Raw genomic sequence first — 21,492 nt, 5'->3', positions numbered from 1 at the left:
TTTCATTTTTTTGTTGTTGTTAATAAACACTAGATACATTTATAAAGACCACCACTGATTATAATTTAACCATTTATATGTGTAAAAAAAAAAAAAAAAAAAGACAAAGAAAGAAAGGAACAGCAACAAAACTCCAAACCCAGATTGTAGCTGTTTTTTTTCCCCTTCCTGCTAACTGTACACTTTTTTATGATTATCTAGACAACTCCCTAGCAAGCATTAGTCCTGTCACTGGTAAATTGAAAAAGGTAGACTACACTGCAACACCTTATTTACAGTATATTATTTATATATTTATATTTATATATTTATATATATATATATATATATTTATATATCACACTGGCTGAAATCATGACAAGATATATTCATGAACATCATTAGTGCAAGGCATGAGTAAGACAGACCTGTAAAAAGAGTTATTTACTAAAAGTACTCTGTATGTGTGTGTGCATGTGTGTGTAACAATTAGGGGGGTTGTGTGTCGGTGGGACAGAGTGTGTGCTTGACAAAGGTGTGGATGATGTGTAACAGACTGTGTGTATGTTCATGTACAGTGATGTTTAGGTCTTACAGGGAATAGGGGAAGGTGGGGAGGGAGACGACAAGTCAGTGGCGTGTGTGTGTTTAATTGTGGAAATGTGTGTTAAAAAAAAAAGCCAAAAACAACAAAACACACGGATAAATGCGTGTGAATAAGTCGAAGGATGTAATCTGTCACCAGACAGCAAACCCGGGCCGGGCTTTGTACAGAATGACACACCACCGTGTCTAAAGCACTTTCTAATCAAGAGAAGATGTCAAACATTTATGATTCCGATATTAATTAAGAAGCAACTTTACATATTGCAACTCCCCACTCACTGCTATCACCTTCGATTTACCCCCAGTGCAAACCCAGCAGTCGAGCAACATTGACACAATGGAAAAAGTAACCGCACAAGAATAAATCGTTGAAAAACAGAAACCCAAGAGACCGCAGTATGACAACAAAAGGGTGGTCTAACACAAGGTTTATGGACGGACACATCATGAAGTGGGCAGTTGGTGACACTGACGTGTACCGTAGAGGCCTCTGCGCTGTGTTTATAGACACAAGGGGATTTGCTGCGCAGCACTGGTCCTTGCAGACAACTCACAGAGTAAATACTGTGAAACATTGCACAATGCCACGAAGGACAGCTAGGAGCAGGCACGGGCCCAGAATGGAGACAAGGTGGTGTGAGAAGCTATGCACTAGTGCTACGTTGGGTTTAATGGAGGGAGTGGGGTTATAAGGACCAACTATTCTCCCCCCCCTCCCAGCTACGAGATAAAGGGCCCTAGAAACAACAAGAGAGACAGAATCTACAATTTCTCTCTGCCTCCTCCACCTTTCCTCTTTCTGAGATTAACAAGAACACACTCCTCCAACCAACTTTTTCTGCTCTACTGCAGATTGAATGTGTAACTCTTTAACTTTTAGGCCGCCTAAATATGCTAGCATGTGCATCCACAAGTTTGACAAAATTAAAGTAAACAATAATCAACAAAGTTATAAAAAAATTGAACAAAAACAGAAGACTGGTATTAGAAATGCAACATTAAAGACTTAAGCTATCCCAGAAAAGAGAAGTGATCACTTCCTCCAGATGAAACTCATGTCTACACGGTGTAAAGATGATGACAACGCAAGGAAGGGTGCTCTAATGTTTCTAATACCTGCGATCACTGATCTATCAATAATACGATAGATGTAACAAGCTCGATGGCAGAAAGTAAGACAAAGTGGTTAGGAGGCTTCCCCGGGTAGCAGCAGAACCATAATGGAGGAAAAGAGGCAGAACCGCAAAGAAAGATCAGTGTGATGGCAATGAATTTGTTAAAAGTGGACGAGTGGGGTGGCGAGTGCAGGGCATATTTTCTTGTTTCAGAGAGTAGGTGACACATTGCATTAGTAACTGCAGTGGCATTTGGGGCATTGACCACATTAGTTACTGCCATACAGGTTGGTAGGGAGGAGGGTGTTCTTCATGTTAGTTACTGCAGCATGGAGCCTTGGCTGGCTGGGCAGCTTCTGTCAGGTCCACTCCCCGGCTGCGCCCAGTGTTTGCTCCTGCAGTCTGAGGCTCATTTTTTGGCAATCTCTTTGCTGGAAGAAATCAAAACAAACAAACAAACAAACAAACAAACAAATAAATAATACAACGATTTTCAGAAAAGAGAAGCTACAAATGATAAAAAAAAAAATCATTAACAAACACATCAATCATGCTAGTTTGACCTTGTCCTCCAGTTAATTTTTAACTTGCATTTTAAGCAGGAACTGAAACCTCTTAGGAATTTGTGATTGTCCAAGCCTAACAGCAGCTTTGTAAACCTTGTGTACTTTTCAGCAGAAGAAAACTAGAGCTACAGTAGAAAGCCCAGGGTAGCAGAGAACATGCAAACTCCACACAGAAGGAGCCCTAAACTGGGCTTCAAGCCATCACCTTCTTGCTATGAGGGAACAGTTCTAACTCCGAATAATAGAAATATGCAGAAAAACAAATATCTACAAATTGAGTCCTAAAAGTTACCCACCAATGGCCATAAATATCTCATTCACATTCATAGACGTCTTGGCCGATGTCTCCATGAAAAGTAAGCTGTTGTCATCTGCGTATGATTGGGCGTCCTGTTGACACAGTGTAAACAAACAAATTTTTAATACATCCTCCAACACGCATTTCTTCAGGCATAAGAGAAACACAATTAGGGGATAATTAAAAACGGAAGTCATGGCTCTAGAATACAGCGTCTGCTAGGAACGTGATCACCCATCCACCTATTTTCCTCCCCTCATCCAACTCAGTTTTGCGGTGGGATTGGAGACGGGTTGCCAACCTGTCGCAGGGCTAACAGAGAGGTACAGATAGCCATTCACACCATAGTCACACCTATGAGAGATTTAGAATCACCAATTAAATAACTGTACTAACTACATGTGCTCGGACTGTGGGAGGAAGCTGGAGTATACGGAGATAAACCACGCAGACACAGGGAGAACATGCAAACTCCACACATAAAGGTCACAGAAAAATTAGATTAAAAAATAATAATAATAATTGTAAAATCATGAAAGCCTAAGACACAGTCTAAGGTTTGTCTAGACTGACCTGGAAGTCCACAGCTCTTTTGTTAGCCAGGTCAGCTTTGTTTCCTGACAGAGCGATGACTATATTAGGGCTAGCTTGTCGTTGTAGCTCCTTCACCCAGTTCTTGGCCCGTGCAAAGGACTCCTGAAATAAAAATGAAGACACGGTACCACTTGTCAACATCTAATGCTACTTTCATGTTTTAACTTGCTCTACAAGTGCTCTGGAAGGCCTGGGTCTTAGTCGAGGATGAACGTGCCTCGTTTGTGATGTCGTAGACCACAATGGCAGCTTGTGCTCCTCTGTAATACATTGGTGCCAAACTGTGGTAACGCTCCTGGCCTGCAGTGTCCCAGATTTCAAATTTCACTGTTGTATCATCAAGACACACTGTTTGGGTTAGGAAGGCCGCTGTGGAGATAGGAAGAGACGAGTCATTTTTGCGTGATCATTAACGACACCAAAACTATATCTTTACGAGGTCATATAAACAGCTGATAAATGTGTCAACACAAAAGCATCAGTATTCTGAATGGGGACTTCTCAGGAAAACAAACTAACAAAACAAACAACAACAACAAAAAAAAAAACAACAGAACTGCCAGGTTGTCAGAAACATCCTGATTTGATGACATGACCTTACCTCCTATTGTGCTTTCCTGGAATTCATGGAACTGGCCCTTGACAAAGCGAAGCACTAAGCTGGACTTCCCCACAGCCGATTCACCCAACAGCACCAGCTTAAACTGACAGATCTTATTCCCTGCATTTGGTCCATTGGGTCTCGTAGCTCCTCCTCGATTGGCCATGACCTAGTCAGATCCCAGGTGTCCTGTGTGCCGAACCTCACTGTCGGGACTTCTGCTGCAGGAAGCACGAGAACAAACATGTTCACAGAGTAAAAACAGATATTAAACTCTAAGAGATTTGTAATTTCTTTTCCCTTCAAATGCAGTTTAACAAGTCATAACAGGAACGGAACAGTTATTTTTGTATAGATTACAGTCTGACATTTAAGACAAATGAGCATTACTCATATATTCAAATCATGCAACAAATTTATAAATATAAGATCAGCTTCCTCTGAAAATCATTATAAAATTACAAATCTTATGAAAACTAGAATCCGACTAATGAATAGGCTACTAGAAAAAAGTAACTAAATTAGGCAATCTTTTGACATTTTGACTGGGACATAAAGGTCAATGAAAGTTCCTCAGAGCAGACTACATACAAAAAATGATACATCTCTTACTCATACTTGCACACATCAAAGTCAAGCATGCACCCACTGGTATCACTTCAATTTGTTGTGAATTAAGAAGGTTTTCACACACAGAGTGTTTCAAAGAAACAGGTGGTTTTCACACGGCAGTTTAGGCAACATGAAGAAATTTATGTGATCAATAAATTCAAATATAATTCATATACAGTGCATTGAAAATGATAGCCTGTATCAATTAGCTATCTTTTTTATCTGCAAATTATGGCTGTAAATGCAATTTTATAACGCTAATAACTGAATTATTCTGTGAACATTTCAAGTCAGTAAAAATAACATGCGAGCATTTCAAACACACAAAGGCCTGTTCTGAATGCATGTGCAATTTTTGACAGGGGATGCAGAAATTTCAGACACTTCTTCATGAATGTAACTTACAGTAACACCAGGAAAAGGAAGCCTTGTCATGAACTACAACAGTGATTCATGGCAAACTCGAAAGAGAGCCGGGGAAAGACCCACCCACATTACACAAGTGTGGTACAACTGCGAGAACCATTGCATGCATGCATACCATGCGTGCATGTAGTGCTTACTAACTTATTTGGGAATGAACAGCTCAGAATTTCTAAAAAACACAGACGGCTGTTGTAAGGAGATAATCACGGCTTATGTCTGGCCTCACAGGGTGAATTTAGTGGAATCTTGTGCCTGACCAAAAACTGGCCTTTCGCCTCACATCAAACTCACATATATGGTGCAGTGCAATAAAGCACAAAGCAACCTTTGTTAACCACACAAGTCACACTTTGTTGAGGAGAGGCATTAATCTGTGGTGGCTGTAGCCTCAATGGCAGTTTATGAAGATGTTGTACTGAATTATAGTATACTGTAAGGTAGCAGTACGTAATAGCATACGACACATTTGAGTGTCTGTGGCTGTGGCTTGAAAGGTTGATGGATAGATTCCCCGGCTACTCTAGACTGCATGCTGAAGTATCCTTGGGGAAAGCACTGAACCCTGAGTCGCCTGCAATCCATGCATTGTGAGCTAGAGTGCATGCAAATGATAGAAAAGGCGCTATGGTAAAGAAAAAAAAGCACTTGTATGCATTTATGTGTGATGGGATGAACGAGTAGTAGTAGCTGTGACTGCTCCAAGAAGAAAAGTGCTACTTAATTATATAAGTTAAGAGTTAACATGTGCTTATAATCTGCAAGATAACTAAGAGGATACAGCTATGAATGTACTCTGAACAAAATTGCAAAAATAGGCAAGTCAGTCTATAAAGTAACTGTGCCAGGACTGCTTAAATGCAAATGCAACAGAGCAAATAAAAAAAAATGTCTGCCATTACAAATGTGCGATTCACTTTTTATCTCCATATTTTTGCCTCCAAATCACTGTCATCATCACCCTAACTTCTTCTTTCAGTGTCCCCTTCTTGCCTAAAAACTACAGTCGACTGGGACTTTGTGGTTATTGCCCCTAAGCGCATGGGGACTGGTTCAACAACTGATGATTTTAGATCAGCTCTAATGACATACCTGTTTTAGCTGCTTTTAGTTTAGCCTCAGGTCCGTCAGTGTTTGGTCAAACACACTGTAAATGTTTTGTACTACTGTTTTACTTGACTGTTTAGCATTGGTAGAATGCAGCTGTTTTCTGATTTCTTTTCTTAAATATTATATTTTATTATGTTCCCTGTTTATGTAAGCTCCATGTTTGTAATTGGGTTCTTGAGACGTGGATTACAAAATGAGTGTGCCTGTACTGCACTTATGGTCAACTCCAGTCATTTCAAAATGAGCTCTATAAATAGCATTTACTTTTTTCACACACACTATAAACCTGTGCGTCACTAGCCCACATCTGTGGCAAACCGTTCTTACTTGTGTCGCAACACTAAAGGCTGAAGGCATTCATATAACAGAGTTTATTAAGGTAAAGATAACAGCCACCAGATTTCTGGGTCTATTTCAAATAAAGAGCTTTGGGGAAACGAGTCAATAAATTGACCGGCGAGGTCATGCCAAAACATTTCAACCTTATCTCAATCGACTTATCCTTGAGACGAAGTCTTGAAGACGCGCAGCAAGAAAACAAACAAGCTCCAGGAACTGGAATGAGAACAGTGACTGTATTTACCCACACTCATGACACGATTTGTCAACAAACGCTGCGCATTACATGACTACGACGTGCATATTTGGCTTGAACCCTCGATACTTAGTTGACTATAAACACACTCGCTCTATGTTAGCAGTGGCTATCGGTCTGTTTTGATGTTAGAGGGGGCCGCCATTTTCCCCAAAGTGTTTTTGTTCTCTAGCTTGTTAGCGTTTATGCTGTTAGCAAAGCTTAGCATTCCTAGCTGTCTGGTGTCATTAGTCTCCCGACTGCTGTAAGGACATAAAAACAACACGACAGCTATCTGCATAAAACTAACGCCATTGTTTTTTTCTTTCGAATTGAAACCCTGATTGCCGGTGCTGTTTAGCTAATGTTGATTCAAGGGGAATAGCTGAGCCCCTCAATTAACAAACACTAACGTTAGCTTGCTGTCACTGTTAGCATTACACCCACTGAACCCAGTCCACCTATTAGCAAAGTCACTGTAAGCCTGCCATGCTACCTGCTATACAAGACATTATAAGCTTTTTGCTATTGGTATACAAGAGAACAAGCGGACTCGACAGGACAAAGGCCCGCATTTCTGCATCCCCCATGCCACCAAACACCATCGACATTAGCTGCACTTAGCTAGCGACATAGCTAGCTAACGAAGTCACCGATGACAACTAAACAAACGGCGGCGTCATGTCACCGAGCCAGCTGCAAACCACAACTTGTAGATTCGTGACAAGTACGTTACCCGAGAGCCAGGCGATGTACAACTTTAAATAGCACCGCTGCAGTTCGCACACAGAACCCGGGACACTGTGATGAGCTGGTGTCAGGGGAGGGGGGGACCGAGAAAACAATTTCAACAATCCTGTCACGTCTCCTCCTTTCTTTCTTCTCGCAACTTCCCCTTAGAACCAAAACACAAACAAGCTCTTCCGCTCCCCGTGCCACGTCACACGACACGCCCGCTAACAGGCAAAATTTGATTGACTGTATATTATGATCAGCTCTCGATATCTGTTTTTAATGAGATACAAATAAAATCAGACATTAATAATAATAAAAATTACAAATAATATTTTCATGCGTATTGGATCATACTGGATAATTTAACAAAAGGAAATCAGACACAGCTGATATTTAGATAGACAGACTCGGTACAATATAGATACCTTTTTCTATGGGTTAAAGATGACCTTGTCAAGAGGACAAAGGCATTTAAATAGTCACATACATTTTTCCCCCTTTAATTTGAAATTAATATTTACAGACAAGTATTGTTATACCCTTTTGAAAAGAAGCATGCAATCTATTTTAAACCCACTGGATCTTCTTGGCGTTTCTTCTTCTTTCATCTGCTCCCTTTAGTAGATCATCTGCCTCCATTTCACCCTACTTCTAGCATCCTCCTCTGTCACAAAGGCCCTCTGTATTCACTCCTTCACTGCATCCACAAATGTCCTTTCAGGTCTTCCTCTTCTCCTCCCTCCCGGTAGGTCCACATACCTTGTTCAGTATAACCACAAACCCTCATATTCAAAATATTTGTTTTCTTTCTGTCTCAGAGGGTTATTGTTATTCCCCAGGTTGCAAACCAGTGGTAAAGATCTAAAAACAAGATACGAAGAAAGAGGAAACACTTTTTCCTGTCCACTCTTAGATGAAGATGAGATTAAATGAACACGACGTGTCTAGAAAATATATTTATTTAAAATATATTTAATAAAATGTATTAAAATAAAGAACGTAGTCCCGAGACAGCCTGGAAATGTAGTACACAACATACCGAGAGGTGGCGGTATAGAGACAATCTCGGAGTTTATCTTTGGCGAAGAAGAAGAAGCCCCACCCTCTCTTCCGGATAAGGCCATATCAGCACGTTTTATTTATCGTTCACTGTATTTGTGTGCTTTTATCTTGTGCTAATGATGAGCTACATTTTATAACAAGTCATTAATAACACATATGGTAGTCAGGTTCATGTACCTCGTAAGCACTGTTAGTGGTTGACCTTAACAGCAGCATCCAGTCATGGAGGAGGTGGAGACACCAGAGGAGCTCCTGGCAAAGCAGCACCGCAAGGAGAAGAAGGATCTGCAGGGTAGCTACTTTTAACAGTGCTCTTTTGTTTGGTGGGCTAACATCTCAGCCTTTGCTGGTAGCTGGTTAGCGTGCCCGTGTGTTGTTTATGTGTCGGAGTGTTTAGTCTTACTTTAGCCGCTATTAAGTGACCATCAAGTAAATAAATAATGGTCACCGCAGACGTTTCTGTGGTTACTATTGTGAGGCAACTGCCAGCCTTATCGCGTGGTTTGTTTTGCTTTTAGAGTAATAAACCTCTAATACACAGATCACTGTTGGGAGAAACGTTTAAGGATTTGATGACTTTAGCCCAGGGGGTGTCCAACATAAGGCACGAGGGCCGGATTCGGTCTGACAAACACACCAATCCGGCCCCACCGGCTTTGGAAAATGTGATTTGTATTTTAATAAGCTTTATAGTTTTTCCGAATGAAAAAGATCTTCACCATGGCATTTCATACTACATCCAAGTAATTAGGTAATAGATAAGTAATTAAACAACAGAAAAGAAATAAAAATAGAATTTTGTCAATTAACAAAGCTTTCTGTTTTAAAGGAAAAGTCTTGCAAGTTAGCCACCAGAAATGCTTCTGTAATTTTACACCTTTGTTTCCTACGGTTTAAACCCAAAGAGTCATTTTGAAAGATTTATTTCATTTGCTACTGCAGTATTTCTTTATCATGTAGAAAAACTGAGATATTTTTTGAAATTGCACTTCTTTGTCTTATTTTTAGATGTCTCAAGGATTCAATTTGTGGTTTAACTGCTTTACACTGGCTGAAAGAAGGTGTTTCACTGGTCTGGCTCACTTACTATGAAAGTTGGCTGTATGTAGCTCATGATGTGAAATGAGTTGCTGCTTTAGCTGACCACTGATATCAAAACATTTCTTTCACATGCCACATGTTGCAAAATAATTAATAATGTCTGATAATGTAAAATCAGCTGTTTGTGCAGTTGGTGTAGACAGGTGCAGAAACATTTTAATCTTTTTTTTTAGGTGCATTAGTGCTATCTATGACAGTGTATCCTTCACTATGTTGGCAGTTTTGTGCATGTATAACTTTTCTAACCAGTATGCAGCATCATCTGTATTGTTGTGTTGTACTGTTTTGTTTGATGGTCTGCTTTGTGTCATTTTCAGCTAAAGTCCAGGGCATGAAAAATGCAGTCCCCAAAAATGACAAGAAGAGGAGGAAACAGCTGACAGAGGAGATCTCCAAACTTGAGGCTGACCTGAGTCAGAAACATGAGGAGGAATTCAGGCAGCTCAAAGCAACAGCTGACACAAAGGTGACTTATTATGTTTACATGGTCGACAAATCGGGTAGAGTTTGATTAGTAATTAATGTAGAAGCACTCTTTCATAATGGGGTAACAAGTGTAAGATGGAAAGGGAAAGAACACAGCTGTTAAAAGGTTTTTGTATGTGTTCAGTATACATTCAGTATGTAAATGATTCTAGTCTTTGTGCTGTATCAGCTGCAGTTTACAATAGGGCTGGGTATCGTCACTGATTTCTAGGTCAGTGACGATATTGATTCGATCCACGATTCGATTCAATTCGATTTAAATCTGGGAAGTTTTGCCTCAGACAGTTAGAAATATTATAATTCAGATCAGTACATTTACATATTTTTTACATATTTTTGTATCTATAAAAAGGAAGCTGACACACGCAAGACTTTATCAAAGGTGTAAACATCACAGCAGATGCCTTTGTGTCAAAGTAGCTGAAGATAAAACACAGAAAAACATGAAGGTGGTTTTGCTGGCCTGGGATTTTATAAAAATATTCTGCAGTACATCAAAAACGAAAGAAAACCATTAATCAACATATGACAGCGGTTTTATTAGAGACGCGGCTAAACGTTTTGCATTTTGCACAATTTAAAAAAGTTTACATTTGTTCAGAAGTCTGTTGAACAGCAGAAATGAGGCTTTCTTTTCGGAAGTAAGTAAAAGGAAAAAAAACAGCGGCCAACAGCGCTGTAAACAACGGTAGACTTGTGCGTAAAAAGCAAGCGAATAATGCAGAAAACAGATTTTTAGATGGGAAACTGTTCTTGAAGTATACAGAGAGAGTGAGAGTTGTGCATGAAGTGTGATTTTTATCGTGGTGGAAGCAAAACAGCAAAAGTCAGAGGGAATTCATGACGATGTTTATGTGGAGCTTAGTTTGGATCTTCTTTTGCTGCTGGTTCGGTCAATATTGTTTGGAGAGAGATAAAACTAACAGCTTTAGAATCAGCCCAAAAAGGGCGTAAACACAAAGCGTGGACCCGCCGAAACATCGGAATCAGCGAGCTGTCGGCTTTCAGCCCCGACCATGTCCGTGCCGTCGGGTGAGAAAGGCGACATCTCACTGATTCTGATCTGCGGGTCCGCGCTTTGTTTTTACGTCTTTGTGCAGAATCCATGTTCCTGCTCTCATTTACTGTTTTAAATGTTTGGTGGTTGTTGAAATTTTGTGAGGTTTAACCTGAGATTCTGGCGTTTCTGGGAAAAAAAATTAATATAAAAAAATTGATTCAGGATTTTAATGAATCGATATCACGTTATCCAAGCCAGAATCGATTTTAATCGATAAATCGATTATCAAAACCCAACCCTAGTTTACGACATAACCATTTCTCTCTTTACTCAATATTAGAAGGTGGAAGAGGTCATAAATGGAGTGGAGACTGTAAAGGTGGAAGATGGAGAACAAGAGGAGGCGAAACAGCCGCGAGTAACCAAAGCCCAGAAGAGAAGGGTGAGGTGCAACTTTAAAGACTTGTGTGTTGTCGAACCTTTATGCATTTACATTTTAGGTTTTCCTGAAGAAGAACACTTAGAACTCATAGTCAATCGTCCTTGTTTACCACAGTTCACATTCATGATGTCTCTGCTTTAGAGAGGTCTCTGATGATCAGTTCTGCCTGCTAGATATAAGTTGGAGTCTAATAATTCACCCGTATTTATCTGCTTTTGACCTTTAAATGATTTCGTATAGGACAAAAAGGCTGCACAGGAGAAGGAGAGGGAGATCAGGATAGCAGAGGCTGAGGTGCAGAACCTGCAGGGTGTGAGACATCAGGAGGGTTTAAAGCTGGTCCAAAAACTCGCCCAGCAAAAGCTTCAGATCAAGGAGATCTCCTCTGATGGCCACTGCATGTACCGTGCTATTGAAGATCAGCTGACACGGCGATCAAAGGTACATGTTGTTATAGAGGCATCTTCCGCAGCATGTCTTTTGTCCTGTCGTCCTTCTCTCACCCAACTGGTCATGGCAGATGGTCGCCCTTCCTGAGCCCTGGCCCTCTAAAGCCTGGAGGTTTCTTCCTGTTAAAATGGAATTTTTCCTTCCCACTGTCGCCAAAGTGCTTGCTCATAGGGAGTCATATGATTGTTGGGTTCTTCTCTGTATGCGTTATTGTAGGGTCCACCTTACAATATCAATTGTCTTGAGGCGACTGTTGTTGTGATTTGGTGCTGTATAAACAAAATTGAATTGAATAATAACTGTAGCTGTAGTTTATATACTGAGTCAGGAATTACATAAGAAATTGAGCATTGCTGACAATCTTTGACACCTTCCGTGTTTGGAGTCTGTACAGCTTGTCATACAGAAAATGACTCAATGAGAAACTGTCAAGTTTAGACACACAGAACACATTTTCTACTGCATTCTGTTCTGTTTTAGCTCCAATTACCCACAAGTGTGAAGGAACTGCGATCCCGCACTGCCGAGCACATGAGAGGCCATCCTGACGACTTCCTGCCTTTCCTCACCAACCCAAGCACAGGTGACATGTACACAACAGGTGAGACCATCTGTGTTTTTGGTAATGAAAGTAAAACTTTCACTGCTATATTTGTTAATATTCAATTGACATGTTTGTCTTTTGCTTCCAGATGAGTTTGAGAAATACTGCAGTGATGTGGAGCACACATCAGCTTGGGGTGGACAACTGGAAGTGAGTTCCTCCTTAACTGTCATATACTGTACTATACACAGTGAAGTGTTTTGTTGTACTTTTCAATTCATTTTAATAATGGATTTTTTTTAATTTTTCAAATTTTGCAGCTTCGAGCTTTGACGCAAGTTCTTCATTTGCCGATCGAGGTGATCCAGGCGGACTCTCCTACCATAAAAATTGGGGAGGAATATGACGGCGAACCCATCACACTTGTGTAAGAATGTTTCCAAATATGTTTTTTGCTCAGAGTACAACACTGTCAGTAAAAATGTGCAAATGAATGTAGTTGTAGTAAACATTTAAACATTTTAAATTTGCAATCACAAATTTACAAACACATTTTTCACTACTGCCAGTCTAAATCCAATCTGACTGTTTGGATTTTCGTGTAACTGCATGTCAAAGCTAGGAAACTGATATACTGCGTTATTTTTTCCTCCTATACAATAACCTTTTCTCTGTCTCTTTGCTTGTAGCTATATGCGGCATGCTTATGGTCTAGGAGAGCACTACAATTCTGTGGAACAGCTAAAGGACCCAGTCAATGCTGAGGACAGCTGAGAGAGAGTTAACATAAGGCTGTTGGCGTAATGCAGAGAGTGTTCAAACTTCTAACACAAAGCACCCTAAAATATGACATATTTGAAGGGAGACCCCTGGTCAAGCGAGACATTGCTGAGCTCAACAGAGAATGCTTCTGTTTTCACATCGGTTAAATGTCTGTGTTGAAGTCAGATACGGAGAGTGAAACCTAAATGAATACATAACTTCTAATGTATAAACGATAACATTGTGTTAATCATGATAATGATAATAAAAAAACACAATTGAACAGAATGTGTGAAAAGATTTTACATGGGTCACCCCTGGCTAATCCTAATGATTACAGGGTTACCTTTTAGCTCATTTTCAGAGGCATCGCTGAATCTTTTTTTTTTTTTAAAGAAAAAAAATACAGTTCCACTCATGCAGTTGAGGATTCAGGAGCTGCTTATCATGTGTGACTACCAACCAAATGTGGACAACGAGTGGTTGTTTTCAGTGTTGTTTGGCTGAAATGAGCTGTTAAACGTGTAAATGATACCAAGTTACATAAATGCATACAATACCATGAGTGTGTGTGTGTGTGTCACAGCTTTATTCTGAATGTTTCTAATGAGCATCCTTGTATTCCTCATAGGCACCACAATTTATATACCATGCATTAAAAATGAAAAACCCTCACTGTCATGGTAAAACTGGCCATTATAATCAATCCACCCATATTTAACAGTTTAATATCCAGCTGTGTCCACCAGAGGTCGCAGCTGCTCCGGATCAGATCTTTGACTTGTCAAAGAGCGTGCTGTTGCCACGGTAACTCCACAGAACGTTACGATAGGCGTAAAGAAATGGCTAAAAGGGAATCGGCGGCTAGAAAGTGGGTGATAAGGGTTTTATATGCCGGAGCAGCCTCTTTAAATTTAAGCTCGACGCACATAAAGGAAGTTCCCAAGTGCGTTTCCAGACTCACAAACCTGTCAGTCCTCCTGTTAAACAACAACTCCATCACAGGCCTTCCCACTGAGCTGCTCTCCTTACATCAAGTGAGTCTTCTCGCTTCGTTTGTTTGCTCGCAGCTTATCTATTTGCTGGAAAATTGCCAAGGTGCCACTTGAAATGTTTTACACATCACGCAGATTTGTGATTAAATACTTTTCCTCCTGCAACGCCCGAAAGCTGGCTGAGCTGAATTTAGGAAATAATGCCTTGAAGGAGTTTCCCGCTGTTCTGGGCCATCTGGAGTCCTTGAAAAAGCGGTACCTGTTCAGAAACCAAATTACTGTAGTGCCACCTGATGTGATAGGTAGGCTCTTACTGGTTTTGTATGATTAATACAAAGCTCCAGTCATCTGTGTGTGTGTGTGTGTGTGTGTCTGTGCAATATTCATGTTTTACAGGTGGCTTCAAGAACCTTGTCCTCAATCTGAACCACAACCAGATTCACAGACTTCCGCCAGGGATTAAAAGGTGCCTTATGACTCCCTATATCTGCAATTATAGGTTCTGAAGTCAACAAATCATTTAATGACAGTTTAATTCTGATACATGTGTGCACACATTGTGAAAATGCTGCATGTAAACCCCCCCTCCTCTCAAATTCAAGTCTGACTATGCTTGAACACCTCAGCGTGCTGGACAATAAGCTGGAGGAAGTTCCTGCAAAGCTTGGTCATCTCACTCGCTTGTCTGAGATAAACCTAAACTTCAACAAGCTGTCCTGGCTTCCTCGGCAGCTGTACCAGTGCAAAGAGCTGACAAAGCTGTTTTTGCAGCCAGAAACTACTTGACCAGCCTACCAGAGGAGGGTTCTCATAAAATCCCACACCAGTTACCTGTTGAGTTTTCCATGTTTTTTCTTTTCTTTTCTTTTCTTTTCTTTTCTTTTCTTTTCTTTTCTTTTCTTTTCTTTTCTTTTCTTGTTTTAGTCAGCCAATCAAGAGTTTTAGGAAAATCAGTAATTTGATTGGCCACTCACACGATCTAAATTTCCCTGAAGTTAATTTTTGACTGAAAATAGTGTTCCTATACTGATAAGGTAGCTTTTAAGATATTTGTGTCAAGCTGTATCTCTGCTTCTACTTTTGTACTGTGAAATAACTTGGCCGTAACGGAACTGCACTGTGAAGGGAACAGGTTTGTGCAGTGTGAGCTCATGACTTCGGTGCAGTATGCTGAAGTACTTATATTAAAGGTAAATGTCAGTCTTTTAAAAAAAATAGATATTTTGCTCCTTTAATGCTGGCTTTGTTTCCATATCACTGTTTCCTTTTGTACCAGTAGGAAGTGGTTGTTAGGTTTGTATTGCGGGAGGACAGAAACAGGTTCTCTCTAATCCATGTGATGCTTCCCCACTATCCAAATCTAAAGACGTCTGCTGGATACCGCCAGTTCTTGTGCGGTCTGCTGCAGCCCCTTCCTCACCACCTGGTTGCATTGTGTGCATTATGTAAATCTAAAGAAGGTGAATCCATTGTTTTTTTCCCTATTCTAGTTGCATAATTTCAACAACATAATTCTGTGACACCTGCTAAAGCAGATATACATTAGTATGCAATACGGCTGAAAAATGCTACATACATAATGACTGAAGTAGGTAAATGAGCTCTGTTGCCTTTGTGTTACAGGACATGAAAATGAGGAGTATGCTCACTATTCTAGTGCGTGCCCTTCTCTGTTCATACAGGTGCTTTAACACAGAAGGACACGCCTACTTTGGTGTTGCTACAAGATAAATACAAGTTTATTTAAAGATACAGTCTTCTTTTTCATCTCATACATTTTGTTTCATCTCTTAAACTGAAGGCACAAAATGTTTCAATGAATATCAAAGTAATGTGTGTAGGTCTGGAAGCATACATGGATTCATTCCTCAGTGATTTTGTCCTTTAAATTTATTTGACATTTCACTCTGTAGCCACTAGATGGCAGCAAATGAACATTGATGGGACCCTCGTTTCAATGGGGCTCTAAAATGCAGGCTTTATGCCAGCTACAACGATGTAAAATCCTTGAAAACAGATAAAACAACACAATTAAAAAAAAAAACAACTTTATTTACAAATACTTGAACATAAAACCTTTGTGAGAGAATACCTGTCACACCTGTTTTTCTCAGTAAAGAGATAATTCTGTGGAGTCCTTCACTGGGTTTAACCCGCGCAAAATCTATATGAAGACCCGTTTACATTTAGCAATGGAATATTTTATTTTTCTGTCTGTGTCCACCTTGGCACATCCTTTTCCCATCAGCGCTGATCAAACTGCACAGCTATAGCTGCCCCATCTCTATCGGCTTCTACAGAAAGTGGCATCTGTTCCAACCTGCCAGACAAGAGAAAGATAGAGAGAGGGAGGGAGGGCTAGAGAGAACTTCATTTCTAGCAAATTAATTTCCCATCCACGCCTCCAGAGCTTACTAGCTCGTTCGCTAGCTGCTGCGGCCGCTGCTGCGTGTGTCTGCTGAGTCGGAGCCTCATGCATAATGCATCAGGTTTAATTGCAAACCCAGAAACTAATGACTTTGGACTGGTTAACAGCAGGGGAGCCATACATCTCGAGCAAACTGAATGAAAAATCAGCTCAGAGGAGAGAAAAAAAGGAGCCTAGCCCCTAATTGATGAATAATTGAAGCGGCGAGCTACAGGGCATAATTGTGACATTTTGTTTCAATCAATTTCCAAGTGGTGTGGGCGAAAGTGCACTTAAAGGAAAAAAGCAATGACAATGAATGAGAATGAAAGGGAGAGATGGAGAGCGCGGACGGTGATGGAAATGAACGTTGTGTCTTCAGTCATTGTTACGAAATTTGCTGGAGCAAAAAGGCAGGACTGGACCAAACGCTTTTATCTCTCTCCCTCTCTCTCTTTATAGGTTTATCTGTCAGACCCCTGCTTTGCTGTAGTTGGGTTGCTTTTAAAAAAAATCTCAGCTAATGGATCCGTATTCTTGAGTCATTTTCACGTACCACATCCGTTTTTAAAAGAAAGAAAGAAATGTGAAGTTGCTCGAGTGGACATGCTTTTATTTCCTTTTTCAGTCAACCTAATTAGTTTATTGGGAGAGTACGAGGGCCAGGTCACAGAACTGAACACCACGCAAGTCAGTCTTGAACTATCGTGTAAGGCCACAACGCCTCGTGATTTTATTACTGCACACGGGTGCTGTGATCTCAGCTACACTTACATGCAAAATGATCACTCAGAGAGAAAGTTAGGTGCAGCACAAGGTCTTTTACCTTTTCTCTCCCACAGCGCACTGCTGCTCTCTGTCGCTCTCTGAAGCCTTACTGGCCGCTCGACCAGTGGGCGCAATAGAGAGAGGAAGAGTGCTGTTCCTCTTCCAGGAGACACTGCTACTACACTATGGAGCTAGTATTAGGTTAGGGCTACGAAACTAAAACTATTGACCAGCTTTATATCATTATTTACATCTTCACAATGGACAAAAATCTATGTATATATTTGAGTACTTTATAAGGCCACAACTGATAAATAGGTCATTGCAGCTGGCATCATACTAATGGGTGAAAGGGCAACAGTGTGTGCCTTCTTGCAGGCAGCAGATGTTGGGTCCTGCAGCAGTGCAGCAGCAGCCGCACTCGCTCAGTGGCCTCAGGACTTGTCTGTTAGTGGGTCTGGTGTCTGGTCTCTGGTGTCAAGCTTTATGCGTGTCTTTGCACGTACAAACACACACACACACACACACACACATCCCTTTAACGCACTACAGAGGAGCAGACACGCTCACTTCACTCGCTCTGCACCGATGGCACATCATCACAATATTTTTTCCCCACATAGCGTTGTTTTTATCATGTTGTTTCACAAAACGCATAGTCACACACACACCCCCACCCGTGTGCACATGCATTCCTTTTCCATATCACTGAGCTCTTCCTTATGATTGCCACATACAGAGTGTGCTGCATGTTTCTTAACATCACGCGCAGCATGATTGACGTGTATGGAAATGAGGAGGTTACATCCTCAAAGGAGATACCATACGGATGGGAGCAGCACACTGATGAGAGGCATCTACAAAAGGCGCTTGTAAATTCCTGACATGCCTAACATATGTTAATGAGCCATTCTCTCGCTCTGATATAATTACTGCGAGGGGATATTGCCTTTGGTGAAAATATCCGTCTCGCATGGCATGGCTACCTCATGGGGGTGAAAAAAAAAGTAAAGAATGATAAAGTAGCGGGGGCATAAATTCTCATTTACCATGCTTGGAGGTAAAGAGAGTGATGTTGGCAAATTCACTCAGGATGATATATTGGGGACAAGGCACCTTAGGTTCATTACATACTTCCTTTGTTAAAGCACCTTCTGTAGTCTTGCATCGTTTGTTTGGAGGTATTTAGTCTGTCTTGTCATTTGGAGCATTTACTTTGGATGTTTGAGCTTACATTGTATCTTGGGGCCAGAAAGACAAGTGATATGTAAACTGAAATATAAGATTAGATACTAATTGTTTATTTGGTGTTAAAGCTCAATACATCACTACTATTATCCCTTCTGTATATGAATCCCCACCTTTTAGTATCTTAAATATATTATGCTTAAACTGGACATATTGTGCTTTCGCTTAGTTTCTGTCATATTGTTACAATGGTGGATGCTCATATTAAACATAGCCAATAATAAGTGTTTGTACCAGTAATCAGACTCCTTTAAATGCTCAGTTTCAGATTTGTTTTTTCTTCTCTCGGCTCTCTCTGGCTTCAGAGTTTATATCCTTAATCTTATCTTCTCAGGGATAGAAGCCCCTCCCACCTGCCGTTGAAGCCTTCTGTTTGCTAGGGGCAGCCAATCAGAATAAAGTTGGTTTTAAATGGTGCTAAAGTGTGATGCTTTTTTAATTGAGGGGATGCATCTAGGTCCAATGGAATTTAAACAAGACTTTTAACTGTGAGTCATGCAAAGCTACTTTGACAGTGTCCAACATTCAAAATGTGGAACTGGAAATGACCATAATAGCTCCCTTTAAAGCAAAGGATTTCCAGCTCACTCCAGAAACAAACACCACGATGTGATATGCCCTTTCATTCGGTCATTTTCAGAGATCCAGCAAAGCCAAGATTGTGGTCTTTGCCAGAATTATTTGACAATAGCTCACGTGGATTCCTCATCTTCTCTCCTTGGGGCAGCAGCACAGGGTCTATTGAAATGTGTAGCACTGATTGCTGAAGTAGGGGTCTTGTGAATGGAGAGAGGGGAACAACAGGCATTCGATAGCGAGCGGTGGACCGGTGTCATAGCCAGGGGTGTGCACCACTCCAATCACTAGATTCTATTGTTGTGCATTGCTGCCCATGACAGATCTTGGTATCGAGCCACTGGCAGAGTACCAGAGCATTGTCTGGTTGACAGCTGCCCCAACAATCCTGTTGTGTTACTAATGAGTACGGGCACTAGGGGGCAGTGTGATTCTCTGCTGGCTCTCGACCAGATGGGAGAGAGATGCACTGATGCACACAGCACACTGAGATATGCCTGACGAGTCTAAGAGATAGAGCAGTTAATAAAAGCAAGAACAATGAGCTGTTATTGGAATTCAAAGCTTTATTGGAATCTACGCATCAAATCAAAACATTCAAAGACATGTTTGACTTTTAAATCTTATCAGTGCGACCAAAGATTCCTTGGTGAAAAGGGAGAAAGTTTCATTGCATTCATTGTTGCATAGCAATAGGAAAAAAATGGCAAAGACACCAGATGTACAAGACAATAACTGTATAATCTCTTTATCCAAATCGACACAATGCAACAAAAGAAGTTCCCTTATACAGGCGAGAAAGTAAAAAGTAATAATGTAGACGAGCTAGACTTGAAGTGCACCCGACTGTCAAGAAATGCTGCAAAACAAAGCCATCCAGGCTTCTTACTACTCTTTTGTTTTTTCTCTTCTTTCTCTCACCATAGAATATTGTAAATGAACAGAAGCAAGTAAACTGTCTGTCCTTGGAGGTTACAAGGAAGTGATACCATTACTGAACCGTTCCTCATTAGAGGGGGTGTAAGACAAGAACCCAGCCGTCAGGCCAGCTCCCTGTCTCTGGCAGTTCTGGGTCACCACCAGCCACACTGCAAAAAACCCCAAAAACAACCACCATTACCAGACTGCATTTGCTGCAGAAATCAGACAGAAATGCTGCAGCAACATCAAAAGAAAAAATAAATCTTTAATCTTGAGTGTCTTTGAATCTCTTCAAAAGTTTCCTCGGGTTTGGTAACAGGGAGCGTGGAGAGGGACAAAGATTGTGTGTTTCTGTTTGTTCGGGATGGTGATTGTTTTTATGTTTGGGGAGCAAACAACATGGGAAAATGAGGCTGAAAGAGATGTTGATGCTGCATTGTATCTTTTGATCTTACTTACTCAATAGCTATCAGAAGTAGCATCTATGTGATGTGTTTTTATGTTTATTTTGATGCAATTTTCCAAGATTTAATCACCTTATACTTTCTAATGTATTGTCACTATCGGATTTCATTATTCAAAACAAATGAATTCAGCCTGTCAGATCCACCTTGACGAGCATGCTGAGTCGACCCGAGGACATCTATCAGTTCCAGAGCCGCTCCACTTTGTCAACAGTGTGACTGACAGCGCGCAATCTGAAAACCCGGCTTTGAGGTCATGTGATGGCCACTGAAGCATACCCACAAGAGCGGAGCGGCAAGCGGGTGGGACACCAGGTAGAAGCATCTGCTCTGGGTTTTTCTAGAACACACACTGCCTGTGGCGCTGCAGGCTTGGCTGGCCAAACATCTGTCTGCAGTGTGCAGGCCGGCTGGATGAGCAGACCCACAACCCAGCCAGCCAAATGAACGTCCTGCACACATGAACGTCCTTCAGGAATATGTGGGTTAATGTCTTCGTTATCTCAGCCGTACGTTACTCGTTCCTGTCGGGGTATCACTTTTTCCAAAGCTGCTGTTGGTGTTTGTTTTTCGTTCTGCAGCGATCCCTCAAGATAAAGACCACATCCTCTGAAGTTGCTTGTTTGTTAACGCTTCATTTCTTGTGAAGCAAATTTATTCTCCCAACATCACATGGCTCAGAGTACCGTTGCCGCCAGTGAACTCTATCCGTGCCTATTTAAACCAAATATTTGCCTTTGTTTTAACAGTAAGATGCCATGTATATTCTTAACATTGAAGAATTTTACATAGTCATGAAAATGGTTGCTCAGTTTGTATTTTCTATCCCTCTGAACAATATGTTTTGTATTTCCAGCAAACCTGATGTTGTAAATACGGGTATTACATGAATGAATTTTCTCAGCACAGCGAATAGATGCTGACTCTCTGCGCGAAAAAATTCTGGGGATTGTACTGTGTTGTGCAAAAGCTTTAGGCATCAAAGTAAAGTCCGCATTTTTTCAAAAGACATAGCCCTACCGTTAATAGTTATTCATATATTCATACAAATTG

General features: G+C 40.8%; 3 protein-coding genes across 4 annotated transcripts; 2 read left to right on the top strand and 1 right to left on the bottom strand.

The window, feature by feature from the left end:
* Positions 1-1,781: 1,781 nt before the first annotated feature.
* Positions 1,782-7,406, bottom strand: LOC113014257 (ras-related protein Rab-5A). 2 transcript variants are annotated; one of them, XM_026155673.1, is made up of 6 exons: positions 7,215-7,406; positions 3,760-3,980; positions 3,376-3,527; positions 3,138-3,260; positions 2,563-2,656; positions 1,782-2,131 (listed from the first exon to the last, which is right to left on the bottom strand). In XM_026155673.1, the coding sequence occupies exons 2-6, from the start codon at positions 3,923-3,925 to the stop codon at positions 2,016-2,018; spliced, it is 651 nt and encodes a 216-aa protein (XP_026011458.1). In that variant the 5' UTR covers positions 3,926-3,980; positions 7,215-7,406; the 3' UTR covers positions 1,782-2,015. The 2 variants fall into 2 exon arrangements, with proteins under 2 accessions (XP_026011458.1, XP_026011459.1); XM_026155674.1 differs by having other exon boundaries at positions 3,760-3,977.
* An 892-nt stretch (positions 7,407-8,298) lies between these two features.
* On the top strand, positions 8,299-13,625 carry otud6b (OTU deubiquitinase 6B). Its single transcript, XM_026157060.1, has 8 exons — positions 8,299-8,567; positions 9,694-9,842; positions 11,203-11,304; positions 11,545-11,745; positions 12,235-12,355; positions 12,447-12,508; positions 12,619-12,725; positions 12,988-13,625. The coding sequence occupies exons 1-8, from the start codon at positions 8,498-8,500 to the stop codon at positions 13,070-13,072; spliced, it is 897 nt and encodes a 298-aa protein (XP_026012845.1). The 5' UTR covers positions 8,299-8,497; the 3' UTR covers positions 13,073-13,625.
* A 76-nt stretch (positions 13,626-13,701) lies between these two features.
* On the top strand, positions 13,702-20,175 carry lrrc69 (leucine rich repeat containing 69). Its single transcript, XM_026157061.1, is given in 9 exon segments — positions 13,702-14,097; positions 14,231-14,357; positions 14,452-14,521; positions 14,658-14,823; positions 14,826-14,902; positions 15,152-15,245; positions 15,335-15,424; positions 15,426-15,515; positions 19,981-20,175. Coding segments are annotated over 9 exon segments (1,131 nt in total). The 5' UTR covers positions 13,702-13,740; the 3' UTR covers positions 20,041-20,175.
* Positions 20,176-21,492: the final 1,317 nt, after the last annotated feature.

Source organism: Astatotilapia calliptera, chromosome 22, assembly GCF_900246225.1.
Source record: "Astatotilapia calliptera chromosome 22, fAstCal1.2, whole genome shotgun sequence".
NCBI lineage: Eukaryota > Metazoa > Chordata > Actinopteri > Cichliformes > Cichlidae > Astatotilapia > Astatotilapia calliptera.
Note: the sequence above shows the minus strand (reverse complement) of the source record. Positions and strands in the feature narration are given on the sequence as shown.

Bases quoted from the DNA above. Each gene is read 5' to 3' on its own strand.
- LOC113014257 (XM_026155673.1), bottom strand. From the start codon at position 3,925: ATGGCCAATCGAGGAGGAGCTACGAGACCCAATGGACCAAATGCAGGG. The intron at 3,528-3,759 runs GTAAGGTCATGT...CTATCTCCACAG, and splicing joins CCAGGAAAGCACAATAGGAG to CGGCCTTCCTAACCCAAACA. The intron at 2,132-2,562 runs GTGGGTAACTTT...GATTTCTTCCAG, and splicing joins TGAGATATTTATGGCCATTG to CAAAGAGATTGCCAAAAAAT.
- otud6b (XM_026157060.1), top strand. From the start codon at position 8,498: ATGGAGGAGGTGGAGACACCAGAGGAGCTCCTGGCAAAGCAGCACCGC. The intron at 11,746-12,234 runs GTACATGTTGTT...GTTCTGTTTTAG, and splicing joins AGCTGACACGGCGATCAAAG to CTCCAATTACCCACAAGTGT. The intron at 12,356-12,446 runs GTGAGACCATCT...TTTTGCTTCCAG, and splicing joins AGGTGACATGTACACAACAG to ATGAGTTTGAGAAATACTGC.